This window comes from Gallus gallus, chromosome 19 (assembly GCF_016699485.2).
Source record: "Gallus gallus isolate bGalGal1 chromosome 19, bGalGal1.mat.broiler.GRCg7b, whole genome shotgun sequence".
Classification (NCBI taxonomy): Eukaryota; Metazoa; Chordata; class Aves; order Galliformes; family Phasianidae; genus Gallus; species Gallus gallus.
In genome coordinates, this window is record NC_052550.1 from 4,547,011 (window position 1) to 4,573,407 (window position 26,397).

The 26,397-nt window shown below is 45.5% G+C and overlaps 1 protein-coding gene across 9 annotated transcripts in view; it reads left to right on the plus strand.

Moving 5' to 3' along the window:
- Positions 1-26,397, plus strand: part of CUX1 (cut like homeobox 1) — a 227,015-nt gene that overhangs the window by 182,353 nt on the left and 18,265 nt on the right. For 4 of the 9 annotated variants that reach the window (XM_015295631.4, XM_015295636.4, XM_046902273.1 and 1 more), the window contains 5 exons: positions 7,674-7,976; positions 9,407-9,469; positions 12,260-12,448; positions 17,246-17,510; positions 22,067-26,187. The exons of 1 other annotated variant lie outside the window; for it this stretch is intronic. In XM_015295631.4, the coding sequence (XP_015151117.2) occupies positions 7,674-7,976; positions 9,407-9,469; positions 12,260-12,448; positions 17,246-17,510; positions 22,067-22,784 (1,538 nt within the window). In that variant the 3' untranslated portion in view covers positions 22,785-26,187. Of the gene's footprint in view, positions 1-7,673; positions 7,977-9,406; positions 9,470-12,259; positions 12,449-17,245; positions 17,511-22,066; positions 26,188-26,397 lie in introns of those variants that run through there. 4 more of the 9 variants (XM_015295633.4, XM_015295635.4, XM_040649982.2 and 1 more) reach the window with 1 other exon arrangement.

A 26,397-nucleotide genomic window follows, 5' to 3' on the forward strand; every position in this document is an offset into this window, starting at 1 on the left:
TTTGTTCGGCTTTTTCCTTATATTTTCTAATATGAGGCAGATGTGTTTTTTCCTGATGAAAAAAAAAATAGGCAAAAGTGACTTGGAGCTGCTCGGAGAGCTGCCTGTTGTAAAGGTAGAAAAAACATCTAATGAAAGGACAGCAATGGTTCCTCTAATTTTCAGAGAAAAATCTGCACAGAGTGCCTGAAGCTGGGTTAGCAGTGGGACTCCCCAGGGGCAACAGAAAGATGTTATAATCAATTACCACATCATAACACTGATGTATGATAATTACTGAGTGTTCCTCCTGAGATAGTGCAGCATTTGGCTGGGATGCGGCTCTTTCATGGTCCACTGCCTGATTAATATGCAAATAATAGGCTGATTGCATGATGAATGCAGAAAATGAGTTCGCTGATAACGTGAGCACCGAAGCGGGAAGATGATAAATTACTTTTACTGACTGTCCTACATTAAGTACCCTTTCTCAACAATTTTATCACAAATTAAGTAAAGCAGTATGGAGAGATTATGAGGATGTGTAAAATAATGTACCTTAATCGCTTTTATAATATTGTTGCATGCAGTGTAAATGTCATTTTGTTTCAGTACTTTTGCCAGTACTGCTCCTGAAGAGGAGGGCATTGGGTGCAGCGGTGTTCGGGGTCACTCTTTTAAGGGGTGCTTGCTTTTAAGAGCACTGCTGGGGTTGTTAGCCGGGCCTGCTGGGGAGGGAATCCAGACCTTAGCCTCGGATCCATCCCATAAGCGTCTTGCCCATGGCACATGGCTTAGAGGGGGAAATCTGGATAAATGCAGAATGGGATGCACAGGGCATCTAGTGCGTTGTGCTTGTCTGGAGCAGACAGCAGGTTAAAATCTTAAGGAGGGCATAGAAATACCTCCACGCTCAGTCTTCCCATAGAGGAGGACAGCAAACAGTCAAAAAGGTGCAAATACCCCAAAGTTAGTCTCCAACCACAAGGTCATCGTCAACAAAGACACCAGAACGTGCAGCAGAGCCTCGGCAAGCTCTGCTTTCCAAAAGGTATTGTGCACGTGTTTATTTTGAGTAGACTAAAAATATAACTGTGGCATGTTGATTGATTGCTTTCGTGACATATTTGTTTTAATATTCAGAAAATCCTGACTAAAGCTTGTGCACACAAGCTGTTTTAATAATAAGGTTATTGAAGGCGTTTTCCAACAGTTACTGCTAAATATTGACTTCTGACTAAGTTAAAGAAATAAGAAAGAATCTGCATATTAAATACAGATTAGCAGAGCAGAGGGATTTCTTCTGAAGCCGCCATGATTTTGCCATTAATCATCTAAATTAAAGTATGATTCCATTTTATAAAGGTTGTTGTTAATGGTTAGGGAACATGAAAACCCACCATTCAGCAGTTTTCAGTGCAAAAACGGTACCTCAGGAACCTATGCACAAGCTGGTAGGCATTTGAGGAAGCTAAGCTGTCCCTGCATGCTTGCTGTGCTGTTTACCTCTTCCATGGACATCCCTTAGACTGGAAAAGGCTCTGGGGCTGCTGGGCTGACCTGAGAGTCTCTCTCTGATGTCCCTCCCAGCCCAAGCCGTTCTGTGATTCTGTGCCTCTTTAATTAGGTTGCATCCTTCTGCACAGGATCCTTGGTGTCTGCATGTCCCAGCAGATAGCAGTCTGCAGCCCACACCTTTCAGCTTACGAGGCGTCGTGCATCAGCAGGACGCAGCACCTCTCTAATGGGGTTTGGGTGTGAGGCAGCAGCTCGAGGCTGCCTGTGGGACAGCTGGGTTGTGCGTTTGTTGGGAGGAGAATCGGTCACCTGGCTTCACTGAGAACATCTACGTGTCCAGCTGTCAGGCTTCCTTCATGGCTCTAATGCCAACCCTGTGCGAACTTCACGTTGCTCTAACTCCTGCCTTCTGAGATGGTTAACATCTTATTTTTTAGTATAGGGATAGAGCTGATGTAATTATAGAACACGCAACATAGAATTGCTGCAACGCCCTGCAATCCTTCAGCAGCGCACACTGTTCGGGTACTGTTAGCACTTAACCCTGCTCATCCAACTAGTTCTGTGTGCTTGTCTTTAACATCTGTATGATCCTTTTCCTGTGCAGGACAGGGGCCGTTGTTGTTCCCCTGCTGATCCCGGGGTTACCCACGCTGGTTCCTCCTGTCTTGGTGCAGACATGCAGACCTCTGTGTGCCCCCTGAGGAGCTTTTCCTTTGATCCCTCCCCCAACCACATGAAATTTCCCCGAGCCAAAACCCAAAATAACATTTTGCCCAAAGTGAAAACATTTGTGAAACAAACAAACAAAATCCCCAGGGTCGCAGTGGGAATCCATAACCATAACTGTGGCAAGCACTTGCTGCAGTATGGCTGTACGTACCTACATGCATGGTATCTTTCTGTGTGCATGCTGGAGGGAGCTTTCCATGCTCCCTATGTATAGCTGGGGGTGTTGATAACTCTAGGGAGGATCGTATTTTCATAAGCCACATTAATTTGCACACTGTAGATAGGCAAGATTGATGCACTTAAAATAAATCCGCCAAGAACGCTACCTGTGAGAAAGAGATCAGCATTCAGGGATGTTTTTGTTTAATTAGTCAGAAGAGGGATGTATGGCAGCGTTGCTCCATGAAGGCTGATCTGATTTATTAGAGACCAGACCTGTGCTCTGTTAACGGGAAGAGCTGTTGGGTGCTTTAGGAGGTCCCGGGGTTACGATTAGGTGGGAGATAGGGAGCAAAAGCTCTGCCTGGGATCTCCAGGTGCTGGTGAACACAATAACGAGTGTTTGGTCCACAGACTGGGCAGCCCAGTGGCTGGAAACAGGGGAAGCAGAAGCTAACCCCATCCCAGTGTGAGATACTGGGATCTCGGGCGACCTGCCAGGGCTGCTGCTGTCCATTGACTCATCTGTATGAGTAGGTGAAGGCGGGCCCTGAAGTCTCAAATGCTCTTTCAAGAGGTTGCCAAGAGATCTCCTATCCATATCTGTCTGCTTCCATCTTCTGTACGAATGGCCATAGAGGAAGGGAGCAGAGCACGGGATGCTCCCCGCCATGCATGGCACATCTGCACTCCTGCCGTTCCTGGGGGACAACTCGGGGTTGCATGGCACAGAGCTGGAGCCTGGGCTGCGGACACCGGGAGAAGCGGTGCATCAAAGCGAGTGCTGGATAAATCATGTTTGGGTTCCTGTCGGAATGTCACGGAGTACCCTGTCATTTTGTTTTAGCAACTTGTCCTTCCAAATGCGCAGTTCGCCTTATGGCATGCCAGCAGTAAAAATGTCACTTACAATAATTACTTTTTGGTGAAAATGCTTGCTGACTTCCTACCTTCAAGCTGTTTTTTACACAGTGGGGAGATAATAAGAAATGACTTTATCCTGACTGCTCAAATGAACACTAAATGGAATTTAGGTTATTATTACTGCAGATAGAGGACTCTGTATTGAAATTTAAATAGTGGATCAGATAAACTACAGAGATTTGTCTCTGAAAATTACAGTGGATCTGCTTTTCCAATCCACTTCTCCCCGAAACTTAAGGCAGCTGTTGTCTGCCTGCTGTCTTTAGATATAGTGTTTTTCGTAATCCTTTTAGAGGTCCCTAAATGCCTTCTGCGTTTCTGCATGATCTTCCCCAACTTCTCAGTGCTCCGCACCTTGCTTCCCCCGAGTCACTTTGAAGCCTATAAGCTAAGCTCGCATTAGCAATGCAGCAGTTCCCAGGCAGACAAAGGACAGGGTACTCTGTATGGACGTGTGTGCTGTGGCTGCAGGCTGTCCTGCTGCTTCTGTGCAGAGGCTGTGGTGGAAAAGTTGTGTTCTGCAGGTGGAGGAGTTGCTGTGCATCACCAGAATGGGCCTCGGTGGGATAATGGTAGTCCAAAGCACTTACAGACAGTGTTGAGGCAATTCAGGAGCTGGTACTGGAGATCTGACCCCAGCATGAGAATGGTAAATCTTGTCATTGGAGAAGAACAGACAGAATCTAACGTTAAAGTCAGGATAAACACCGTAAGTAATGAACTGAGGCTATCTCAGGCTGTCTCACATTTTCCAAACACTGTCGTAATAGAAACTGATTAAGGTATAGAGAGGACAGATGGAACCAGAGCATGGTTTGGCTTCATCCATTGCTATGAGGAATGCAAGATCACAACAGATTTTTCTGCGTTCATATAATTAAGACAAAGTCGGTTTGTTAACAGTTCTCAGCCAGTTCTGTAAGGAGCTCAGACAGACCCTACTCATACACACTGAGTTGTGTGCAGTTTCCTGATAGGGACGCAGTAGAAGGAGGGGTGGGCAAGCTGTGATACGGTGCTGGGTTTTGTTGCAGTAGGCTGGTTATTCAAGAACCAGTTTTATATTTGGAAATAGTATTTAGAAAGAAAACAAAACTGGGAGGCGTTTGTATCGTGTTGACCTTGTTTCCACTCGTTCGTTTATTTTAGGTTCTGTGTCCCCCTCTATGGCTCTAGTAGGAAAAAACAAAAGTGAAGAATTTCCTGACGTGAGGATAAGGATTGTATGTTTTACCAGCAGTGCTGTCTGCCCAACTAATGCACTGTGGTTCCCCCAGACTAAATCAGATGTGTTTCTCTTCATAAAGACATAGTTGCCTTCAGGGACTTGAAGGCTCCCCATCAGTGAGCCCGGAGCTCACTGTCCTTTCCTGCTTTCTTTAACTGTGAAGTACTTAGTGTTGGTGTCCAGTAGTCATTGTGTTTTAGCTGTGGATGGAGGCCAGTCACTCTTGCCAGGTGTTTCAGATGCTGGATGTCAGCTCTCAGTACTTGATCTGCATCTTATCATTGTTATTGGCACACACAAATGTGCTTTTAAGAATGGCTTGGTAATGCCTAACTTCCCTATGCCCAAAAATGAATTCTGAATGAGTAGCATTAGAAGGACATGGCTTTGGCCTACCATGTCTTGGTTGTATTTGCAGCTTTAGAAGATTTGAGTCCCCTAACTGCATTTATGGGGCATTTGAATCTTTAATGACACTTGTCAGAATCAACCTGAAGGTATGCAAAAGTTACAGCAAGCTCTTAATCATTATAAGTGCCCTTGTTGAACTGTGTCTCATGGCCATCCTTGGGCCCTGACGGACACCACCAGTCCTCCAAGTTAGCGTTCTTGTTGCAGATCTTTCTCCTAAGCTGTATCAATACAGGGAATGGCTCACATAAGAGCTGGATCGTCCTTAAGATAGGGCTGTTTTTGGGTGCAGAGTGGGGTTAGGGAAGCAGAACGGGGTTTAAAGAAATGCTCTCTTATTTTGATGGGAAATGTTTGATTTGGGAATCTCGGCGTGTATTTTTCACGTGTCCTGAGTTTGTTTTGTTGTCCTGTGAGGAACCTGGGGGAACCGAACACAGACAAATTATTTCATACAACATCTGAAATGACTGTAGATTGACAGTTTAATTTGTAATAGTGAGCAGCTCCCACTTTCCCTTTGTTCTGTCGGCAATCAGTGGTGCCCCAAATGTCTGTTTAATTTTTTAATAGGTTAACGGGAATGTTTGCATTATTCGATTATCGAAAGGACTTTTCCAAATAATGGACCTTTCCCTCCAATATTTGTATCACATTTAAAGTGTTTTTCCATGATGGAAAAGCGCCAGGAGTGAATGGGGAACATATTTGGAGTTATTTGTGGTTTATGCACATCGTGTCTCATTGGAACCACTCTACACTCGCCTTTCGTCGGGAGGAAAAACACAGTTTGTCATCTGTACTGCCTTCCAAAATTAGATCCACATAATCCTACCTTTTTGAGTAAATAAGCAGCAGATTGGCCTTAAAAATGAAATTCAAGCAAGCTCTTGCTATGCGATATAAAAAATAAATAAGCTGATATGTGAGCAACATCGGGCATTGCGGTGATAGATGATGGCAGAGATTACCTCTGTTGTTTACATAATTAGGCCGGGCAGGGAAGGAGAGGGAGGAGGAGGCATTGCCGAACGCTCCGTTGACTCCTGCATGGGTGTTGGGTGGTTTTTATTTGGGATTCTTTCTGCCCTCCGTGCACGCGAGTGCTTTGCAGTGCACGGATGAGGAATTGTGTAGGAAATTTGCAGCTGCTCTAGTTACTCAGTAAGATTTGTGTAAGCTGGCACAAGGGACAAAATTAGAGGGAAGTTGAGCGAGTGGCGCGCTGTTTATTAGCCAGGCAGCCATAATTCTGACCTTGCTGTGGGTTAAAGGACGCAGACCTGAGAAGAAATCTGTTTATCATGTAGGGAATTCATGCCATCCCTGACAGTGTACAGTGAACAAGATGGATGATCTGCCAAATTGGTCCCTCGCATGGGTGAATCAGGGCAAATTTACAGTACAATTCCTTTGCTGCTCTCGATACAAAAATAACATTTGCCGGGTTTTATATTCAGTTGTATGACGACCCGGGGTGAACAGAGAGAGGAAATAAGATTTGCAAGATCCCTCTTGCCTTCAAGATTTATATGCACCTGGCTTTCCCTTTATGCCTGCCTGTTTTGCATCTCTCACAAAGCGCCAAGTAAAAGCTCTGTGTTTGAGAGACAACTTTATGTAAGTGTGTCGGGGAGCCTCTCTTAAACTGCAGTGTCCTGGAGGCTTCTGTTGCCTTCAACAACACGACTGTGCTGTGAACCTTGAGCCGAGTGAACCCTACGTGAACTCACGCAGTGCTTCCTGTAGTGCTGAGGATGTGCTTCCCATACCGCCTGAGCTCCGTGTCCACGGAGCCCAGATAGGCTGTGAGGGATTGGGAGTGCCGTGGACAGTGAGAAATGGTGCAATCTGATGTTAACCATCAGCTTACAGCGATGGCTGCCATTGTGGTGGTGCAGGGCTCAGAAAACACAGTCCGGATGTCAAGGATGGGATTTGGGGTGTGCTTGGCCTCCTCTCTGCACGATGGAGAGCGTTGCATTAGAAATAATTGTGAACTTCCGTAGGGAAAACAGCATTCTGTACAGAAACTATTGTGGTTGGCAAATTAACAGATTCAAAAAGCTTTCTTTCAAAGTGTCAAAATAACAGATTTGGTTGTCTCCTGATCCACTCGCTATCTTTATGTTGGATTCTCAAACACATTAATTAATACGACATAATTGCAGGCTGTATTTTAATTGTGTTAAGTTATTCCTGGGCAAAGGGAGGTGCAAAAATGTGATGTGAGTGATAAGAAACAATATGAAATCTACGACACTCTCAAGATACAAAGCTGTGTCAGTTGTAGGAAATCCCCCATGAACACGACCCCATAGTGGTGGTTTTCTTATAGGTCGTGGAAAGAGGTTTAAGCCTCTGTGATTGTGTATCAGAGAGTGTTCTTAGACAGCAGTGTTGGGAAAGCAAAGCTCAAAAATTTCCTGACCAAGGGAATTCCTTGCAACCATACAAACTATTGCACTGAATTTATTCCTGATTTCTATTTGTGTACTCTTGTTTTTATATGAGAGAAAGGATTACTGAAGATAAAACTAAGAAAATAATTCTGTTTTGGAAAAGAGGCTTTTCAGTAACCAGGCTGTAAGAAATAGTGTTTGGCATACTTGGGCGTTTCTTTGAGTAGGTAGAATGTAAACGAGAAGGAAAGTTAAATATCCTGCAATCAAAACATTACAATTATGCTAAAGTGGGGATTCTTTCTTTTCTTTAATTGCAGAAAGCACTCCAAAGACTTCTGCCAGTTGCAGTCCTGCTCCTGAATCTCCCATGAGTTCCAGCGAGTCGGTAAAAAGCCTGACAGAATTGGTACAGCAGCCCTGTCCTTCTATAGAGACCAATAAGGATGGCAAAGGCCAGGAGCCCAGCGAGCCGCCTGCTTCGGAATCCCAGTCCACAACACCTTTGCCACTGTCGGGGCACTCAGCACTCAGCATCCAGGAGCTGGTCGCTATGTCCCCGGAGCTGGACACCTATGGCATTACTAAAAGGGTCAAGGAAGTGCTAACGGACAACAATCTTGGTAAGTCGCTTTATCCCCATTTCTTGACTGAAATGAAGTGTTGGTGCTGTTGGTTTTAAGCTGTATTTCAGTAGATGTTGACAAGAACATCTGATTTTGACTCTGGCCTTGGCTGTCATCCTTCAAAGATTTTTTTTTTTTTTTGCCAGTAAAGAGATCCTTCTGGATTGTCAGATCTACTTAACAGTATATTACCTTACCCTCACTGTCCTTAAGCTCTGATTCCGGCTCAGCAGCCAGGTACCAGTCCCACCTCCCTGAGTACAGGCCAGCAGGCTGTCGAGAGGACCAAAACCCCCAGAGCATGTGAGGTCTCCACATGAGAAATGGAAATTTCCCTGTGCTTGTAGGTTCGGGACCCCAGCAGGGCAGGCAGAGGAGGAGCAGAGGACTTGCAAAGAGAGGTGCATCACGTGGAAGTAGTGTGCTTTAGAGCTAGGAGGGTAAATTCCGACTCAGTTGAGGTTTATGTGAATCCTTAGGTAGCCACATGGGGTCACTTGGTTGTTCTGCTTTGAGACATGCTAAGCGAAGGCTGCTTTTGCTGCAGATGAGGTTTTGGGTATGAGATTCAGTGTAATATTGATATGACTGACAATATTTGGAATAGTCAGAGGGAATAACGCACGTGAGCAGGTGAAATCCACGCTTAATACCGCCTCTATGCCTCTGAATCCCTGTTCTTTGGACCTGTTCAACAATCACTTCCCTCATAAGGCACTGGGAAACTTGTAGGAGCCCTCTGAAATTCCTAGCTGGAAGGCAGGCAGGTTGCACCAGTGTATCTGCACACGCATTAGTGCTTAGCATGTATCCATCCCACCTGCATGGAGAGATTCAGAAGAGATATCTGAGATCCTCTGGAGGGGATTCACTCTCCAGAGATGCCAATCTCCCACTGTTCACAAGAAGTATAACCTAAAAGATAAGTTCAGGTTTTGATTACTGATATTTATGTCAGAAGGATTACACCCCTATCATCTGAGCATGATATCTGCGTCATTAAAAACTCCTTTGTTTTAATACATAAAGAAGCCTTTTTTTTGGCTAGACACAGAATAGAAGGTGTTGTTCTTTTAGATTTTTACTGGGGTGGGGGAGGTTGCAAATTCTCATTAAATGTAATTGGGGAAGAAAAAAAAGCTAGGCCCTGATCCTGGCCATACCCTGCATGAGAGTGTGCTCCACTGAGCCCAGCAGCATTACTGCTCATACACACTGCAGTGGTTTGTTCAGTGGAGATACGTACAGACAAAGCCACAGGTAAGAGTTTGCAGGCTCAAACCCCTGCTTTTTGAGCAAAATACTGTTGAGTGCTGTGTCTGCTCTGGTGTTCCAGAGAGGTTTGAAAAAGTATTTTTGTTTACGTTTGCTTTGATGCCATTTTTACTTAGTCTTTTTTATTTCCCATGATTTTTGTTTTCCTACAGTGTGGCTGACAAGCCTAAAAAGCAGCAGAAGAGCCAGGAAATGTGCCCCAAACTCTGCATTAGGTGTGGAACCAGTTTCAATGTCTCCTTTTGTGCCCTCAGTGTGCTGCTGCACCACATTGACTTGGTGCACAGCTTTCTGTGTCTCGGGCCACAGGGCCATGTCAACCTGTCTTAGGCAACTGCTGGTGGCCCAGTTCCATCACCGCTGGCCATGAAAGACCACGACTGTGGGAAACCATTTGGGGTGGCTCAGCAAACCAGATTTGGGTTTGGTGGTCCCGGTGGTTTTTAAGCATTCGTTTTTAAGCATTCACTTGAAGCGGCAGTCACCATTTTAGCAGATGATGGGGTTAACACTGGGGTGTTGGTAGTACTGCCAGCCCCAGACATCATATTATCAGTGATTTCCTGTTGGGCAGCATCGAGCTTACATAGCAAGGGAAGTGAATGCAGCGAGCTGTTGGAAGATGGCAGTATTGGGAGTCATAGGATGATAGAACCATTAAGGTTGGAAGAGACCTGTAAGATCACCAAGTCCAACCATCAGCCCATCACCACCGTGCCCACTGTGCTGCAGAATGTTGCAGGGAGGTCCAGGACTAGCCCTGAAACCAGCATCATTGGCAGGAGGTTGTGTCCATGAGGAGCTACGTCAGTGGGAAAGGCGGTAGGCAAAAAGGCAGGGAGAACTGACAGGAGTTTCAGGAAGCCTGTGCTTAAAAATACCTAAGTTATTAAAAACACCGATGGAGATGGAGTGTGATACACCTGCTGCCTCTGAGAATGGTTTCTAACACATTCTCCATTAGCTCAGGAGTCTTTCAGGTGTTTTATGCCTTTCTGCTGTATCCTAGGATACAGTAAGTGACACAAACATGTTGAGCTTCTTCCTTAGCACCTGAAGAATGCGATGCTATCTCCTCCCTTGGATTTTCAATTTCTAGGCTGTGATTGGAAGGTCATTTCCTTGAGCAGCATTGCTCGTACCTTCCCTGGGATGCTCATTTCTGCCCCCTTTATATTCCAGTATTCCTCCCTGGCAGCAGCACAGCAAACCACAGCGGCTGCCTGGGTCACAGGTGGCCATTAGACTCCTGGGGGGCTGCTGTGACCCACATCGGGTCCCACTGACTGCACAGCTCTGTATGGGTTGCAGTGCCCGTGTTGGTGCCTGAGTGTGGGCTCAGGGAGCGTGGGAATGCCAGAGGGAAGTCATTGGCAGAGGCAGATGGGAAGGTGTTTAAAGTAGCTGCCTTGGCTCAAAAGTAGCTGTTTTAAAGGTAAATTGATGAGTTCTTCCTGATTTTTTTTTTTTAATGTAAAGGGAGAGAGCACGTTAACTCTGAAATGCAGACGTGAAATTAGCCCTGAATTACAGCTTTTTTTTCTGGTTTTCCTGATGTTGAGTTGAAAGTCGAAAAGCACTTAGGAAATTAAGTTCTGATCTTTGGATTCTGTTCAGCCTGTAAGATCCATTTTGAGGGGTTAGTTCTGGAGGTGTGAGCAGACACTTCTGAACCCTGTCCTTCCTTCCCTCTGCACCTTCCGTGATCCCAGCCGCTGCCTTCCAAAGCTTTGCCCCAATCCATCCACATGGGATGTGCTGCAGCTCCTGCCCACTCCTTCCCTCTTAGCCTGTCAAGTGAAAGAACTCATGAAGTCAGAAGTCTTAGGGGTGGGGGGTGAAGCAGAGGGGGAGATTATGAAGTGAGGCACACAGAGGGCTCTGTGGACCTGATATTTTCGTTGGCCCTTTACCTGTCCTTCAGGATGTGTTGGTTGCCACTGGCTGATACTGCTGGCACTACTGGCAAGTGAAGTAGCCTTCTGCTTTGTGCTGGAGAGAGGGGCTCTGTAGCTGATGATCAGACAGGAGGAGGCCTCAACTTGATTGGGATAGGAAGAGGTTTGGGTTAACTTGCAAGTCCAAGATAGCCTCACTTCACTTCCATCAGAAATCCCCAGCAATGACTCAGATGACTCCAGGCTCTGTCTTGTAACAAAAGCTGTTGCGTATTAGGGCAGCTTAGCTTAGGGAGAATGCTGAAGGGAAGGCTGTTAGGAAACCAGCTGTCTGCTTGGGCTTGTGCTGCACAGGCGTTTTTCCACAGTCCTCAGTGAGTGAGATCTTAACCATGTAAAACCAGTGTTATTAACGTGCTTACAAATGCCTCACACTGAAAACCATTTTTAGTTCTTCCCCTGCTAGGCAATAGCGTTTTAAAAGAAGTAAAAGTAATTATTAACCAGAAGCAGTGCAGAAGCTATAGAAACAGGAAAACCTGTTATATTGTAAAATGTGATTATCCACAGCTGCTAAAACACTGCTAGAGCACAACAGCAAGTACAGCACAGAAAACATTTACATGCCTTTGAGGACATTCAGACGACTGTTGCTGAATGGGTGCTGCATTGGTTTTGGTTCACTGATAGCTTGAAATGTTCGGATTGCCCTGCTGGAACAAAGCTGCTGCAGCACCTCCTGCATAAGAGCTGAGTAGCCTCACTGCTCTCACTGGTTGCCTGCTGAGCTGAATGTTTGGTTTATTTTTAATCTCATTAATTTGGGGGTTGTTTTTGTTGGGTTTTTTTTGCACACTGTTTCCACTGTGAGGTCCCCAGAGGTGTTGAGTTCACATCTTTGTCGTGCCAGATCTTAAGGATTAAACCAAAGCTCAATATTTACACCTTTAGTGGGTGGGGAGAGCTTTTATGCTTCTCAGTCCTCCTTTCGGGTTTGCAAGCGATCTTGAAGTAAGAATAATTGGTGAATGATGTTGTGGATGTGGTCTGTGTTTTTAGCTCGCCTTGCCTCTGAGTGAATTCATGCCATTTTCAATTTCGCATTAGGTCAGCGTTTGTTTGGGGAGACAATCCTGGGGCTGACACAAGGCTCTGTCTCAGACCTGCTGGCTCGCCCGAAGCCCTGGCACAAACTGAGTCTGAAGGGCCGGGAGCCCTTTGTCCGCATGCAGCTGTGGCTGAACGATCCCAACAACGTGGAGAAGCTGATGGATATGAAACGAATGGAGAAGAAAGGTAACGTGGAGCAGAGTGCTGAGTCACGCTCTCCTTTGTTTCAGAGACGGCTGTGCTGTGTTGTATCGTTCTCTGTAAAGAGGATAGAGGCGACATTGATCCAGCGTTACGAAGGTTGCTCAGACAGCTTTTTCTTGGCTTTATTTGATGCTAGCCCAAGCAGACACATCTCAGAAACAAAACAACGAAAAAACCCAACAACCCTAAATATTCACCAGCTGTCATGAAATCATTGCTGTATTCTCCTATAGATTAATTACTGAGGCCCCAGTGTATCACTGATAACTTGCCTTAGCAAATGAGAAATGCGAGTTGGGGAGCTGGCTTTGGGTTGTTAGTTAATGGCACTGCAGCTGCTCACAGATGTTGCGCTGAGAACCGTGCTTTGATTCCTGAGAGAGCTGCGTGCCAGTCCTGCATGGATGGCCACTAAGAGGAAAGAAAAATGCAGCTCTTAGAAAAGGGTGTTTGAGAATAATTACATCTGCATCCCTTGCAGGGATGGGGAAGGTGGCTGTGCTCAGACACACTTGTGTAAAGCGTGCACCTGTGAGGGATTGACTTCTTTTGGTCCCTTGCTAGGAGCGTATCTCACTGATCTCAGCCTACTCTGTGTATCTGAAGTTCATTACTAGCAAACAGCAGTTATTCAGAGCCTGGTTTTAGGACATACATGTGATTTTAAAAGAGAGGCTCGTAGGCTGCCATTACCAGCAGTTAACTGATTAATGATGTATCCATCTCTCGAGGTATCCCTTAATGATATTAGCTCAGACAGCATTAATCGTGTGCACTGAAAGCACTGCTGCTGACTGATGTCCTGAACACATTAACACATTTGATCAAGAACTTTGGGATTATATTAAAAATAACATGAAGGAGGTTCTGGGAAAAAGTGACCTTGTGTGCTTCTAGGAAGGAATCCAAATCCTCGTTACAGAAACCATTCTGGTACGTGCAGGGCAGGATCTCACCTCAAACTGTGTAATCTGTGTGTAATCTGCCACTGGGAGCCCAATCCAGAGGGGTTTCCCACTTCCAATTGTAAACAGGAGGGAGCCATGATGGTTTTTGCTGCATCAGAAATACAGCAGAGATAAAATTGTCAACGAGGTAGATTTTTATAGCCTCAAAGAGGATTTCAGCCATAATGCAGGAAAATAAAATAAAAATAATTTGAAGGTAGTACTGACAATATCCTTTCAAAGCTGTTTTCTAAACTGGATTCTTATCAAATGCTGTGCAATACATATGCTGTGTAGATGGCACCCGAATGGAGATAGGGCTATAAATCATCTGAGTCTCTGTGCTGAGCTCCTGAACTGTGTCAGTGTTGGCCTCATCGCAGAGCTCTCTGCAGTGAATTCAGCCCTTTATTTTCTGCAGAATCCATTCTTGCAGGTAAGGCTCCTGCGATGTAACCTTTCAAATTGCACCAGAGCCACATTATGAATTTAACTTCCCCTTTAGCTAATGTCAATTAAAGAACAATGCAACTGTATCTGCTACCAGTAGAACATTATTATCAATTATTTCTCTGCCACAGTTTATTAGGAGACTAGATTGATAATTATGATAAAGCTGAGCTGCACATCTCTCTTTTTCTCCTCCTGCTCTGCCAGTCTGACGTTTATGCCATAAATGCCCCTTGCAAGAGATTCTGAACCTTTCCAATGTACATTAAGTAACATGGAGGAAGCTGGGGGTCACACTCACTAAGCTGAGACACTCTGCACTGTGTTTTCTGCCAAGGAGGAGTTCATTCCCTCCCTTCCAACCTCCCGGTGTGTGTGCTGCTGGTAACGTCACACTCCTCACTGAACAGTACTGAAGCCTGCTGTCAGGAGAAAATTTAATTCCCTTTATTTCCCCATTATTTCACTTTTTAATAATCTTGTTCAATACTGCATAAGATAAAAATTATATTAAAAGGGGCTCTGTTTTACCTCAGTGGGCAGCCGCTAGCTCTGCTTCATCTGAAGCTGAGCGCATGCTGGGGAGTCTGCCCATAGGAACACAGGGATGCTGGGCTGGCAACAGCAGGGGGAAGACAGAGGTAGTAAAACTCAGCAGATGGAGCTGGCCTTGACAGGTTGGTCTCAGACTCACATCCAGACCTTTGCCCAAATTACGTGTGTGGTTTTTTTCCTTTGTTCTCCTGAGAAGCGGAGACCAATCACACACAAAAATCAAATGTCTCCAAACATCAGGTGTGTTTGCAACTTGGATTGCATTTTGAGCCTCGCTGTTTGCTGGAGATGTGCTCAGTGATCTCCCGATGTTGGCTACACACAACACATACGTTTAAAATCAGAACTAAAAAGGAAAAGCTTTTATAAAGTTTCCAGAGAACTCAGCTAAAGCCTAAAACCTGAGCATCAGCTCAGCGCGTGGCCTCGTGCCAGGGTTGTGCCTTTGGCCCAATGGAAGACCCTGGAGGTGTTGGCACTGAGGGCTATGGTCGGTGGGCATCGTGTGCTGGGTTGGGGTTGGACTTGATGATCTTAGAGGTCTTTTCCAACCTTAATAATTATGTGATTCTAAGTTTGTTCTAATAATATATTGTTCTCCGGAAATGGTTATGTCCTAACAGTGGGACTTCCTTTGCTTTATTTTTATGTTAGAGGCTCTGGGCAGCCTGGTCTGGTGGTTGGCAACCCTGCCTGTGGCAGAGCGGTTGAAACTAGATGATCCTTGTGGTCCTTTTCAGCCCAGGCCATGCTATGATTCTGTGAAATAAGTACATTTGTAAAATTGGTTCCATTCACACAAGAAACCCAAATAAATCTTTGCACCCGTAGTGAGGTTACGCACACAGAGGTAGGTGCAGGGCATGGAGTTCTTCCTGAGCTGTCACAGCTGTGTCCTTAGGTCTATAGGTTAGGAGCCTTCCTGGGAGCTGAGAGCTGCCAGAAATGCCATCCTTTGGAGGACAGGGAGAAATGCAGAGCGTACCATCACCTGACCAAATTCCTGCACCTCCAGCTGGAGGTAGCCTGCACGCTTCCGACATCTTCCACACCAGGGTCTGTTTTGTCTCATGGCCTCCTTTAAGTTGCTGCACACTGCTGAAGAGGTAGAGGCTCTTTTGGTTGTGTTGTCAAAGTAGACGAGGGAACCTTGTATGTAGTTTGCATATCAATACAAGTTTGAAACAACACCTGGGAGTCTTTGGAATTGAAGGCGTTGTGTTTACCTGTTATCACTTCACAGTGAGTGGAACAATTTAAATCGGCCATTTTTAATGAAGTTTGTTGAAAAATAATAATAAAAAAGGAAAGCAAAACTTTTTTTCTTATAGTTACTTCAAGCACACGCAGCACAGCATCACGGCAGAGTGATGGATCATGAGCAGCTCACGCTCTGTTCCGTATCAGTGATCTTACACAGTAGGCAATCCACAGGTAATCTGTCATATTCAGAAAGAACAAAATGAGGGCCATGCAGATACCCCCAAAGGTTACAGAGCACATTCCAAATTCACTTCAACAAAAGTGAGACACTGTGTAAAAAGGTCTCACTGGACACAGCTCTGTGTAGAGGACAGGATGCTGGTACCCATTGGGGGCAGAAGACCTCGCCAGACCTTTAGGGTTGGCATGCATGAGAAAGGCTCTCAGCATTTCAGTTGGTTTGATTGCATTGGCTTTTTCTTCTTTGTGCACCCTCAGTCGAAAGGCAGAGCTGTGCAGAGGAAGAATTTTTTGTTGTTTTTGAATGATTTGGTTTGTGGCCAGTGTGACCTGCCCTGCATTGCTCCCTGGCTCCAATCAGAGCTGCTGCCTGCTGGAGATTTACTGCCTGCCTGATTGATGTCAGGCTGCTGTAAGCTGGAACAGAATAGGCAAGGTTATCAAATTGCAGCTCCTGAATACCTAAACTCTTAAATATCTAGAAGGTATTTAACAGAGCATTAAATATTTTATTCACAAAATTCATCTATACTTGCAGTTTTCAACCCCCTCATTAGCAATGCTTGCGCGTGGTGCTGCCAGGTACAGTAAATCCCACCTGCCTTTGCCCAGTGTAAATCCATCAATACAGTGACAGCATTTGCTGGGACTCTCCTTGCAGGATTTTTCAGGATAATTCAGTCCCTGTTGGGGAAGAGCTGGTGGTGGCTCACAGCCCCAGAGCTGCAGCAGCGCAGCGAGAGTTATTACAAGTACAGGCATCTTTAAAAGAGCCTTGTATAGGGGAGGAGGATGCTGTGGGCTGTTTTCCTTTCATAACCTGTCACAGCTCTAGCAAAAACGTGGAAGAGAAAGCAGCAAACGGCGGGTGGGTGCACAGCCCCTCGCTGGGATGCCCGGGCTCCAGGCGCCATCGTGTGTTGGAGATGGAGCTGCTGCTCCCTCCAGCTTCCACCGTGCTGATTGGGAGACCTGAAGTGTTACAGAGACCCTCGTGTTTAACAACCAGAGCCATTCGGGCTCTTAGTAACTGTCCGAATCAGGTGCTTATGTGGAAGTTCACCACCCCTGAAATTGTGAATTCAAGGCACCTCCTGCTATCTGACCACTGTTACTCATGTCCCATACGCAGTGAAAATGCAGAGATCTCTGCCAGGTTTCTGGTCGATTTACCCTCTTTTCTTTCCCTTCTCTCTTCTTTTTCTGTCTCTTGCATCTTCCCCACATTTGCTTCCCTCTGGCGATGCCCCTTCCCTCCTGTTCCCCCCAAACAGCCCATCCGTGCAGCCTCAGCCTGTCACCCTGGCGTTTACCCCGCAGCGTGTGGATGCATCGATTTTGCATTTGTATGCAGCCGGGCTGATCCCATGCTCCTCTCTTTCAGCCTACATGAAGCGGCGGCACAGCTCCGTGAGCGACAGTCAGTCGTGCGAGTCTTCCTCCACTGGAATCGACTACAGCCAGGGCGCCAGCCCACAGCCACAGCACCAGCTGAAGAAGCCCCGGGTGGTGCTGGCACCAGAAGAGAAGGAAGCTCTGAAACGAGCCTACCAGCAAAAGCCATACCCATCACCAAAAACCATTGAGGAACTGGCTACGCAGCTCAACTTGAAAACCAGCACCGTGATCAACTGGTTCCACAATTACAGGTAGGAGATCTCCCAGGAGCCCCGCTCATAAAGGATTTATTTTATTTGCTTTGGCAGGGCGCTGCTTTCCTTCAGCACGCTGTGTCTGCTTCTGCTAGCATTTAGTGCTTGTACAAAGTGAATGGTTTCGACAGCGGGGAGGTTCTGACTAACAGCACTGCCAATGCTCCAGCCTAATTTTAAGTCATCCCTGAGGATGAGCAATCTTCACATACTGATGTAAGCAGAGCTTTTAGACAGAAAGTCTCGCTTTTGGGATGGGCATTGATCTAGAGATGTCCACTGCTGTGCTGAATATTTATAAAGCCCATTGCAGTAAGCAAGACTGGTCTTCTTTGCTTGCATATGCGTACGCACAGACACACTCACATGTATCTACATATAGGTGTGTGTTGTGCGTTTTATACCTTGGTGGGGATTGCTTAGAAGTGTCCTCTGCTGGATGGCATCAGAATTACAGTGCTTTCGTCATACATCTTTACAGGATAAGAGCAAAAAAATAGGTTTTCTTCTATGTCTTGGGTCAGTGAGCTCAGAAAATAGGCATGATGCGTGCTGGGAAGCTCTGCAGTCACAAAGGACAGAGAACTGATAACCTGAAGCCACATGTTGCCACAGACTTATTCCATTATTATGATTAAATCATTGAGTCCCATTGAGACGAAATTTGATGTTGCTCTGTTTAGTTCCTTTCTCTTACTAAAGGGAACCTTCTGAGCACTTGGACAGCTGAAGCAGGTTTTGGCCTAGAGACACCAATAAAAAGAAACAATGCTGGAATGGCATGTAAGAATTAGAAGGATTTGAATAAACATATATTCAGCTGTGTTTAGGATTGGGAATCTTAATTAGTTCAGCAGACTTTTCTCCGAGAAATTTGTTCTAATGAATATTAAACAGGTACAGTTAAGACACCAGATTTAATGCCATTCTGCTCCTTCACTCGGAGCCAGTAATGTTCCTAATTATTCTAACAGCGGCTTGCTCAACTTGTTTGTTTTTAGAAAACTGCTAACATTTAAGGGGTATTTTCCACTTTAGCCCTTCTCAGCTTTTCACAGGCAAGTTGCTGAAGCAGAAGAAGCACGGTTTAATGAGATATCTCAGAAATATTATGTACAATAGTAAAATAATGTTTATGGTAAACAATATAAAATTTAAAAATTATAACCAGCCAGTAATCATATTTACACTGAATTTCATTGACTTGAATTCGCTACAGATGCAGCCTCTTTCACTGCTCAGTTCTCCAAATACAGGCCTCTATTCCAGTTCCCACTTCTAGGCAATTATACACAAGTTGGAGGAATGCCTATGAAAATATGTTCCCTTCGGCCTGACAGCAAAATGTGCTGTTCTCACTTAGGCAGACGAGTGCGGGAGCAGTGGTGGCATGTGTCATCTTCCTCATTATCATCAGATCTCCTGTTCAGGCGTGCTGTGAGAAAGCCTGACAAGTCATGATTGATCAGCGTGTTTGGCCACACCAAGCCATGCATCGCTGTAGACGAGGTGCTGACAGTTGTATACAAAAGAAAAATGCATAAACAAGGTGCTGTAAGCTGGTGGGTAGCACAGCCTTCCAGCACTGAGTGGCCTGGACCTGTTCCCAGATGTGCTGCTGCTGAGTCTGTAGGACTTGAAAGAGATGCTGCGAGCCTGTTTGGAGCGGCCCTGAAAAGCAAAGCATGTGCCTGTTCCGTTCCTTAGACAGTAACTTTCTCAGCTTTCATGCATGAAGTACTCTCTCAAAGTACATGAGTACTCTCAAAGTACATGAGTACTTTGGAGGACATCACCGAGAAATACAATTTAGGAGCTCTCGTAAGGGAGCACAGTCTTCCTGTTCTGCAGCTTATGTGTTCCAACTAATTGAGAGACTTTTCATCTTCTTCGGGCCACACAATCTTATTCATCTCCTTTATACTCCTCCCTCAACCGTTGCCTTTCCACACTGAAGAGTGTTCATACAGAAGCAGTTCCCCACCTCAGACCATCCAGCTGTTCTGTAACATCAGTTTTTCCTTAAAGAACCTTTCACTAGGGAGGGACACATTAGGACACATTAGTCTTACTGTCTCTTGGGAATGTGGTTGCAGTGATGCTTCCTTTGGGATTCAGCTCAACGCTCGCTTTCCAGAGATGGCTGCTACAGCAGGCTCTGGCTTTTTGCCTACCAGGTGGGACTTCAGCAGTAGCATTTGTTTGCCACAGTAGAAGAAGGTTCAAAAAAAGTCCTCAGCAGGCAAAGAAGTAATTCACTTCAGGATAGAAATAAATAGGTGTAAGGGATTTTGCTGCGTTTGCAGACTTGTCCCAGACTTTTGCTTTGCATCTATACCAACTGCAGAGCTCTGGGAACAACAAAAATAAGAATATACCTTGAATTAAGACTTGCATTAGTGAAGCCCTGTAAGTAAGCATCAGAGTCTGATGCTCCATTGTCTTAGGAACTGCGTAAGAGAGTGGGAGATAGGAATTGCTATCCATCTTCACATGGGGATACTGGCACGGAGGTCTCTGATGTTTTGAGTTACACCGATGAATGCCAACAGCATGTGTTATTGCCAAGGACAGCACCATAGGGATTTAATACTAAGTTAATCTGAAGCCAGATGAGAATCCAGGAGCAATGCACTGAGTGTGAACTCCACTGACTTCGAACCTGTGTTCTATAGGGCTGTGGTCAGGTATTCGGTGAGCATGTCATCATTCTCTGTCGTGCTGGAGCTGAGGTATTTTAAAAGCTATGCAGGCAGGAAGCTCTTACTCTTTCCTCTCCTGACTTGTGGAATGTCACAGATGCAGCATGTTCTGTATCACTGTCCACGCAGGGAGGTTGTAGGCATGAAGAGCACCTGAGAATTGATGTTCCCGAATGCATGCAACTGATGGTAATGGAAAATTAATGCTAGCACCTGTGGTCTTCTGTTAGGTGAAAAATACTCTCTTAGGGAAAATTACAGACCCTCTAAATCCTTCAAAAGTGTGGAGTCAGCAAGTACTGCCGAAATACTCTCTTGCATTTCAAGTAAGTCAATAATATCATTAGCTTCAAAAGCAGTGTTCAGTTGGTGTTTACATTCATTGCAGTGTTCTTTCCATCGTGTGCTGCCTTTGGTGGCAAGATGAGCAGTAAACTGAGAATTCTTACAGCCATCTGTGAGACAGTGTTTCACTTGGGATATGCAGGACCCTTAGCAGTCCTTCCTGGTAAAAACCAAAAGTGAAAGATAAAAGTTCTGCTGGTCTGTTCTCTCATCCCTTCTCACAGGTCATGGAGGTTCCCTCTTGGTTGCAAACTGGGACCTGAAGTGGCCGTAAGCTTTCCTGCTGGTGGCCTAGGCAGTGTGTTTGGGGGGTCGTTACATGCTTCCAGTAAGAGGAGGCAGGGGTGGAACTCCAGGCAGTTCTAGCCACATGTGGAGTGCATTAATTCCCTTGAAATGCACTGCTCGCCTTGTCACTATTCATGTTCTGAAATCGATTTTTTAAATAAAAAATAAGACAGAAGTCAGACCAGCTTTTAGACTGACAGCCTGTCACAAGGCTGTGCTTCCCCGGAGGGCTTTCGGAACGACGGACTTTCATCTTGCTTTCTCCTTAGTGGCTGCTTTTCCCCCCATTTTTTCCTCGTTTCTTTTATGTTTAAACAAATTGTGTCTCATTTTTAGAGAAGTCTGAATTCTTTTGTATTTATAAGCTATTTTCCTCTGGATCTACTAGAAATGCATTCATAGTTTTAAAATCATCTCTTTTGTGGTCCAGTGCATTGTAAATGTTCGTGTTCCTGATGTCAGACTTCCAGTGGGAATGGGAGACTGCAGAGCCTTTCATCTCTGTCCATGAAACTGCACCCAGCGCTGTAAAAATACAGCATGGCATTATGAATGTCACTTCATTTAAAATCAGAAAGGAAGTATTCTTACGTTGGTTTTCACCAATCATATTATTACGAATTGATTATCATCTACGTGAAATGTTACATTTCTGCTTTGTTCCGCAGTGCCTGCTGTGGTTATTAGAAGGGCTGGTTGTTAAAATAAACGGGCTGGTTGGAGTCGAGGCCGGGCTGGATGGGGCTCCAGGCACCTGTTGGAGCTGTGGGTGTCCCTGTGCAGTGCAGGGGGTCAGACCAGGTGGCCTATGGAGGTCCCTTCCAACTCGGTGGTTCTCTGCTGATGTTTGTGTTGTTCTCAGTATCCAAGCACCACGCAGGTTACCTGCGGTGCTGTTGTGCTGAAAGCGGTGGGTTCCACCAACCTCCCTCCCGCTGCGCTTCGCAGAAGCTGCATTTTGCAGCCTGGGTCGCTCCGTGCACAGCGGGTTTAGACGTGGGTGTGTGGCCGGGGATGAATGGAATTAAGAACATCTTGACAACATTTCTCATTTTTCTCAATGCCTTTTTTTTGCCAGTCTTTCCGAATTTGAGTGTGCGGGCCGTCCCAGCACCCCGGCTGCCCTGCGGCTGAGGCAGGCTGGTTTCTGCTGCTGGCTCCCTGGGAAGGAGCCTGCTACGTGGCAGCACTCACCGCCCCTTTTGTCTGTCCCCCCAGGTCTCGCATCCGCCGGGAGCTGTTCATCGAGGAGATCCAAGCGGGAAGCCAGAGCCAGGCCGGGTCGAACGATTCTCCTTCGGCGCGAAGCAGCAGAGCCGCCCACAGCTCGGAGGGAGACAGCTGCGACGGCGTGGACGCGGAGGGCCCACCTGAAGGAAAGCCGAGCGGTCCGGAGGCGGACGAGTACAGCAATGCAACCACAAAGTCTCAGGGAGGGCAAGCGGAGTCGGCTCTGGAGGCGGGGGAAGAGGCAGCGCCGGGCGCCCGGCCCACGGAGCGAGCGGAGCCGCTGCTCGCGGCGGCCGAGGGCCTGGAGGACACTGACGACGAGGGCAGGCCCAGGGCGCCGCGCCAGGGCTCTCCGGCGAGGTGTCAGCGCTCGGGAGAAGCTCCGGAGACACTGCCCAACTCTGCCACGGAAGGGGACGCCTCTACCTCAGCTGCCTCCACCTCAGTCCTTACAGGGGAGAGCTCCTACAAGTCAAAGGAGAGTTCAGAGAAAAGCTCCAGCGTGCCAAGTACGAGTTCGACGCCGGGCGCAGGCTCGCAGAAGGCCAACTCTCTGCAGAGCTTGTTCAGCTTCTCCGAGGCCGCGAGCTCCAGGAACACACGAGACAGCTCCTTGAGGAAAAAGAAAGCCGCAAACTTGAACAACATAATCCACCGCTTGGAGAAGGCCGCCAGCCGGGAGGAGGCTGCCGAGTGGGAGTTTTGAGATTAAAACTCGCCCAACTCTGGAGAGCTGGGAAGTGAAACTGGACCTCTACTGGTTTTATTGTGTCGCGCACTTATCCGCCCTGCGGGCCACAGGGCAAAAACGCCATAGGCCAAGGTGCATATAGAAAAACAAAAGGAGCGTTAAGCCCAATTTATGTTTGTGTTTTCGAGGAAGAAAACTGAAATGTGTAGTCGAGCTTTTTTGTACCCTGAAGTGTTTTTATTATTGCCCTAAGTGATTTCCACGGTTTCTGGAATATCTCATACAGCTTTGCCTTGTGCCCTCCTATCGGTGTGGGCTTTAAAAAAAAAAAAAGGAAAAAAAAAAAAAAAAAAGGAAAAAAAAAAAGGAAAAAAAAGGAAAGAAAAAAAAAGTTTTAAAAAGAAAAAAAAATCGAACCCACGTATTAAAAGGGGGCTTTTTATCCGCCATCTAATGGCTACAGAGCGATAATACACTATTGTCTTCTTAAAGCAGGAAAAAGGGGAGGTTTTTCAAAAAAAAAATAGAAAAAAAAAAAGAAAGTTTTTTGTAGCTGTTCAGTTGCCACTGAGAGATTGCACAGTCAACCGACTCTAAACACACTAGTTTGGATTCCTACGTATTTTCAAGAAAAGAAAAGAATCTTGTTGTTTGAAACTTTGAATTAAAGGAAAAAAAACGCATTTACTCCACATATTTTTTAACAAAACAGAAAGAAAAAAAGTCACATCAGGAAAATATCTTAATTTGTGGTAGCTGACTTAGTGTTTTCTTGTAAGTGAAATAGAATATTGACACGTAGTGCACATTGTTTCATAGCTTTAACTGATTCTGGTCTTTTGCAGACCAGAATTTGTTTAATACACTCCATTTTAGGCCAAATCAGGACAAAAAAAAAAAAATCTGAATCTAGGTATTTTATAATCTGCTTTTTAACCTCTAACCACAGAGCACGCTGATCAGACCTCATATCTGGGAGGTTTGGGAGACAACTTAGAAACAGCATGTACTTGATCATTTCACTTGGGTCGTAGCGTACAGGATTTCCTTTCAGCCAAGTCAGATTGCTCAGAACACGTTGGCCAGTAACATTTCAGCCCGCTTCTTCGGGGCCGCGCTCCGTGACCCGAAGTGTTCACCTCACCTGGAACCGAGGGAAGCGTGGTTCATGTGTACGACTGCTGTCACACCACTAAGGGGACGGGAGCTGCCTCAGATGGAGAAGTTTTCCTGCTGTAGGTGGCCATTTACTGACTCTCTTCCCACCGCAAGCACTGATTTTAAATACCTTTTAGTTGTGGGAAGCTTGTTTTGACGTGGAGGAATAGTACATGGCAGTGACCAGACAGGCTCTTACCGGGGCGGAAGGAGCCCAAACCCCAAACCAAAACGTTGATGCTCCCCAGTCCCAGTTCTGCCCCCAGAAATGCAGCCTTTCGCCATTACTTTATGCACAGGTTAGGGCTGATCAAAGTACAAATCCAATTCTAACTTGTCTCTAACTCCTCCTGTTGTCTATATGTATATGCGTGAGCATAGAGGTGTGTGGAAGGATGTGTGTGCGTGAGTGTGTGCGTGCAATTTTATACGTCTGTGTATTTTCTTACGTACTTGTGCACACATAGAGTGCATTACTGCCACCTTTTTTCAATAAGCTGTTTTATCAGTTATGGCTTCTACAAGTTTGCTAATTTAGACTCCTTTATTGCCATATCTTTAAAACTAACAATAGATGATTTCGGAATATATATATATATATAAATATATATATATATAATTTTTTTTTGCTTATTTATAGGTGCTGTATTTTATTATCTGATTGTTAGGAAGGGATGAAAGGGGGCAAATATTCTTTAGAGGGATAGACTGCCGGCAGTATTGGGTATAATTTACAAGATGTAGTTGTCATACTGTATATTATTGATTGAAGACTTTTTGACCGTATTGTGTATCATTGAACTTTTGTCTTAGGTCAGCATCTTTTTGATGACACTTTAATGGTGCATTCATTACTTCTTAAGTTTAATTAATATTACTTTTCTGATTTTGGGGGAGGGAGGGACGGGGAGAGGAGTTCCGACTTTAAAGGTATGTTCCCAATATTACACCTCAGTGTGCTTGTATTAATTCATTAGTAGGATTTTTGACTGTAAGATGTGAAACCACATTTCTTGCATGATGTTTTAGAACGTATGTATTTCATTTACAGTCTCTTAACATGCAACAGCAGCACGTAGTGCAAGTGTCACAAATTGAGAATCAGTACACTAAAACCAATCCTTTTCATGATTGAGGAAAGAAGGCTCTAGGAGGCTGAAAGGCAGGGACTCGTTTCCTATTTCTACTGCTAGCTGTTTCAGGATACCTCCTTGGGTAGCTGGGGACTTGTGATGCAGAACTCAAACTGAGGAACAGAGAGAGCAGCTGCCCCTTTCTGTGATGAGCTGAGGAGATGGTATGTAATAGCAAACACTGGCATGTGACAGTGCTGGGAGCGATTCCAGCTTCTCATCTGAGTGCAGTTAGCCCACAGGAGCGGCCAGCGAGGGAAATAACGGGTGAGCAGAGCGGTACCTCTCTGTATCTGTACGGTGGTTTGACTTACAAAGCACAGCTCCGTCTGTCAATGCACGTCCTGGTAGGAGTACACATACCTTACTACGAGTCACAACAAGCCGTGTCTTCAGCCACGGAGCAAAGCTTCTGTCGAGAAGACACTGATATTTTCTTATGCTCTTTTTTTTTTTATTGTCCTTCGGTTCAGGTTGGGTTTTTTAGTTAATCCTGGGCAACCCGTTTGCCAGTCTGGTTCTGCTGTCCTTGTCTGCTGATTGGAGATCCAGGTGCTTGATGCAGCCAAGCGGTTACTCTCGGCTTTCTCGATAGGGAGGGTTTTGTTCTGTTTGATTGTTTTGTTTTTTTTTTTTTAATTAATATTCCCCAAACTGTTCTTGTGCCTGTGTCTATATAATTGCATTCCATGATGCTTACTGAGAGCTCTTGCTGCATCATCCGACAGCAGAACTGTATTCACAGGTTGAACACAAATGCAGCATTTAAGGTCAATCTCTCTTCTTAATAAGCAATACGTAAGTGCCTTGAAACTTGTATCTTTTCTTTCCCTGTTCGTTTTTGGGTTGCTTTTCAGACTCCCACTAGTTCTTTAGGGTTCTTTAGGCGTCTGCCCGGTTTTTAATGCTATAATGGTTTTTTAAAAGCATATCTGTAGCTTGCCCTAGAGGAAATGTTTCTTTTATAACACTAACTGTTAATTCTGAGCTCCATTATTACATTTGAATCATGTAATTTTGCTGGATAAAGACAGCATTCGTAAGTCAGAAGTCACTCCATCCTGCCAAGGGTTGTCACTGGTATCTATTAAAAAATTAATCAAATAAAATGCTGTCAGTATTTCCGATATTTTTGGCACTTTATTAATGACTTAGCTCCTTTTGTTGTTTCGTATGTAATGATCTGCGTTGAATGTGGATTAGCCTGCTGAGATGCTCCGGGGCTGCCCCGGCCGGGCGTCACTCCGGTCCCTTTGTGACCAGGTTGTGTAGGGGCATGGCAGACCCACACCGTCCGGCCCAGCTCGTAGAGTCCAAGTGATGTGCCCAGCTTTTGG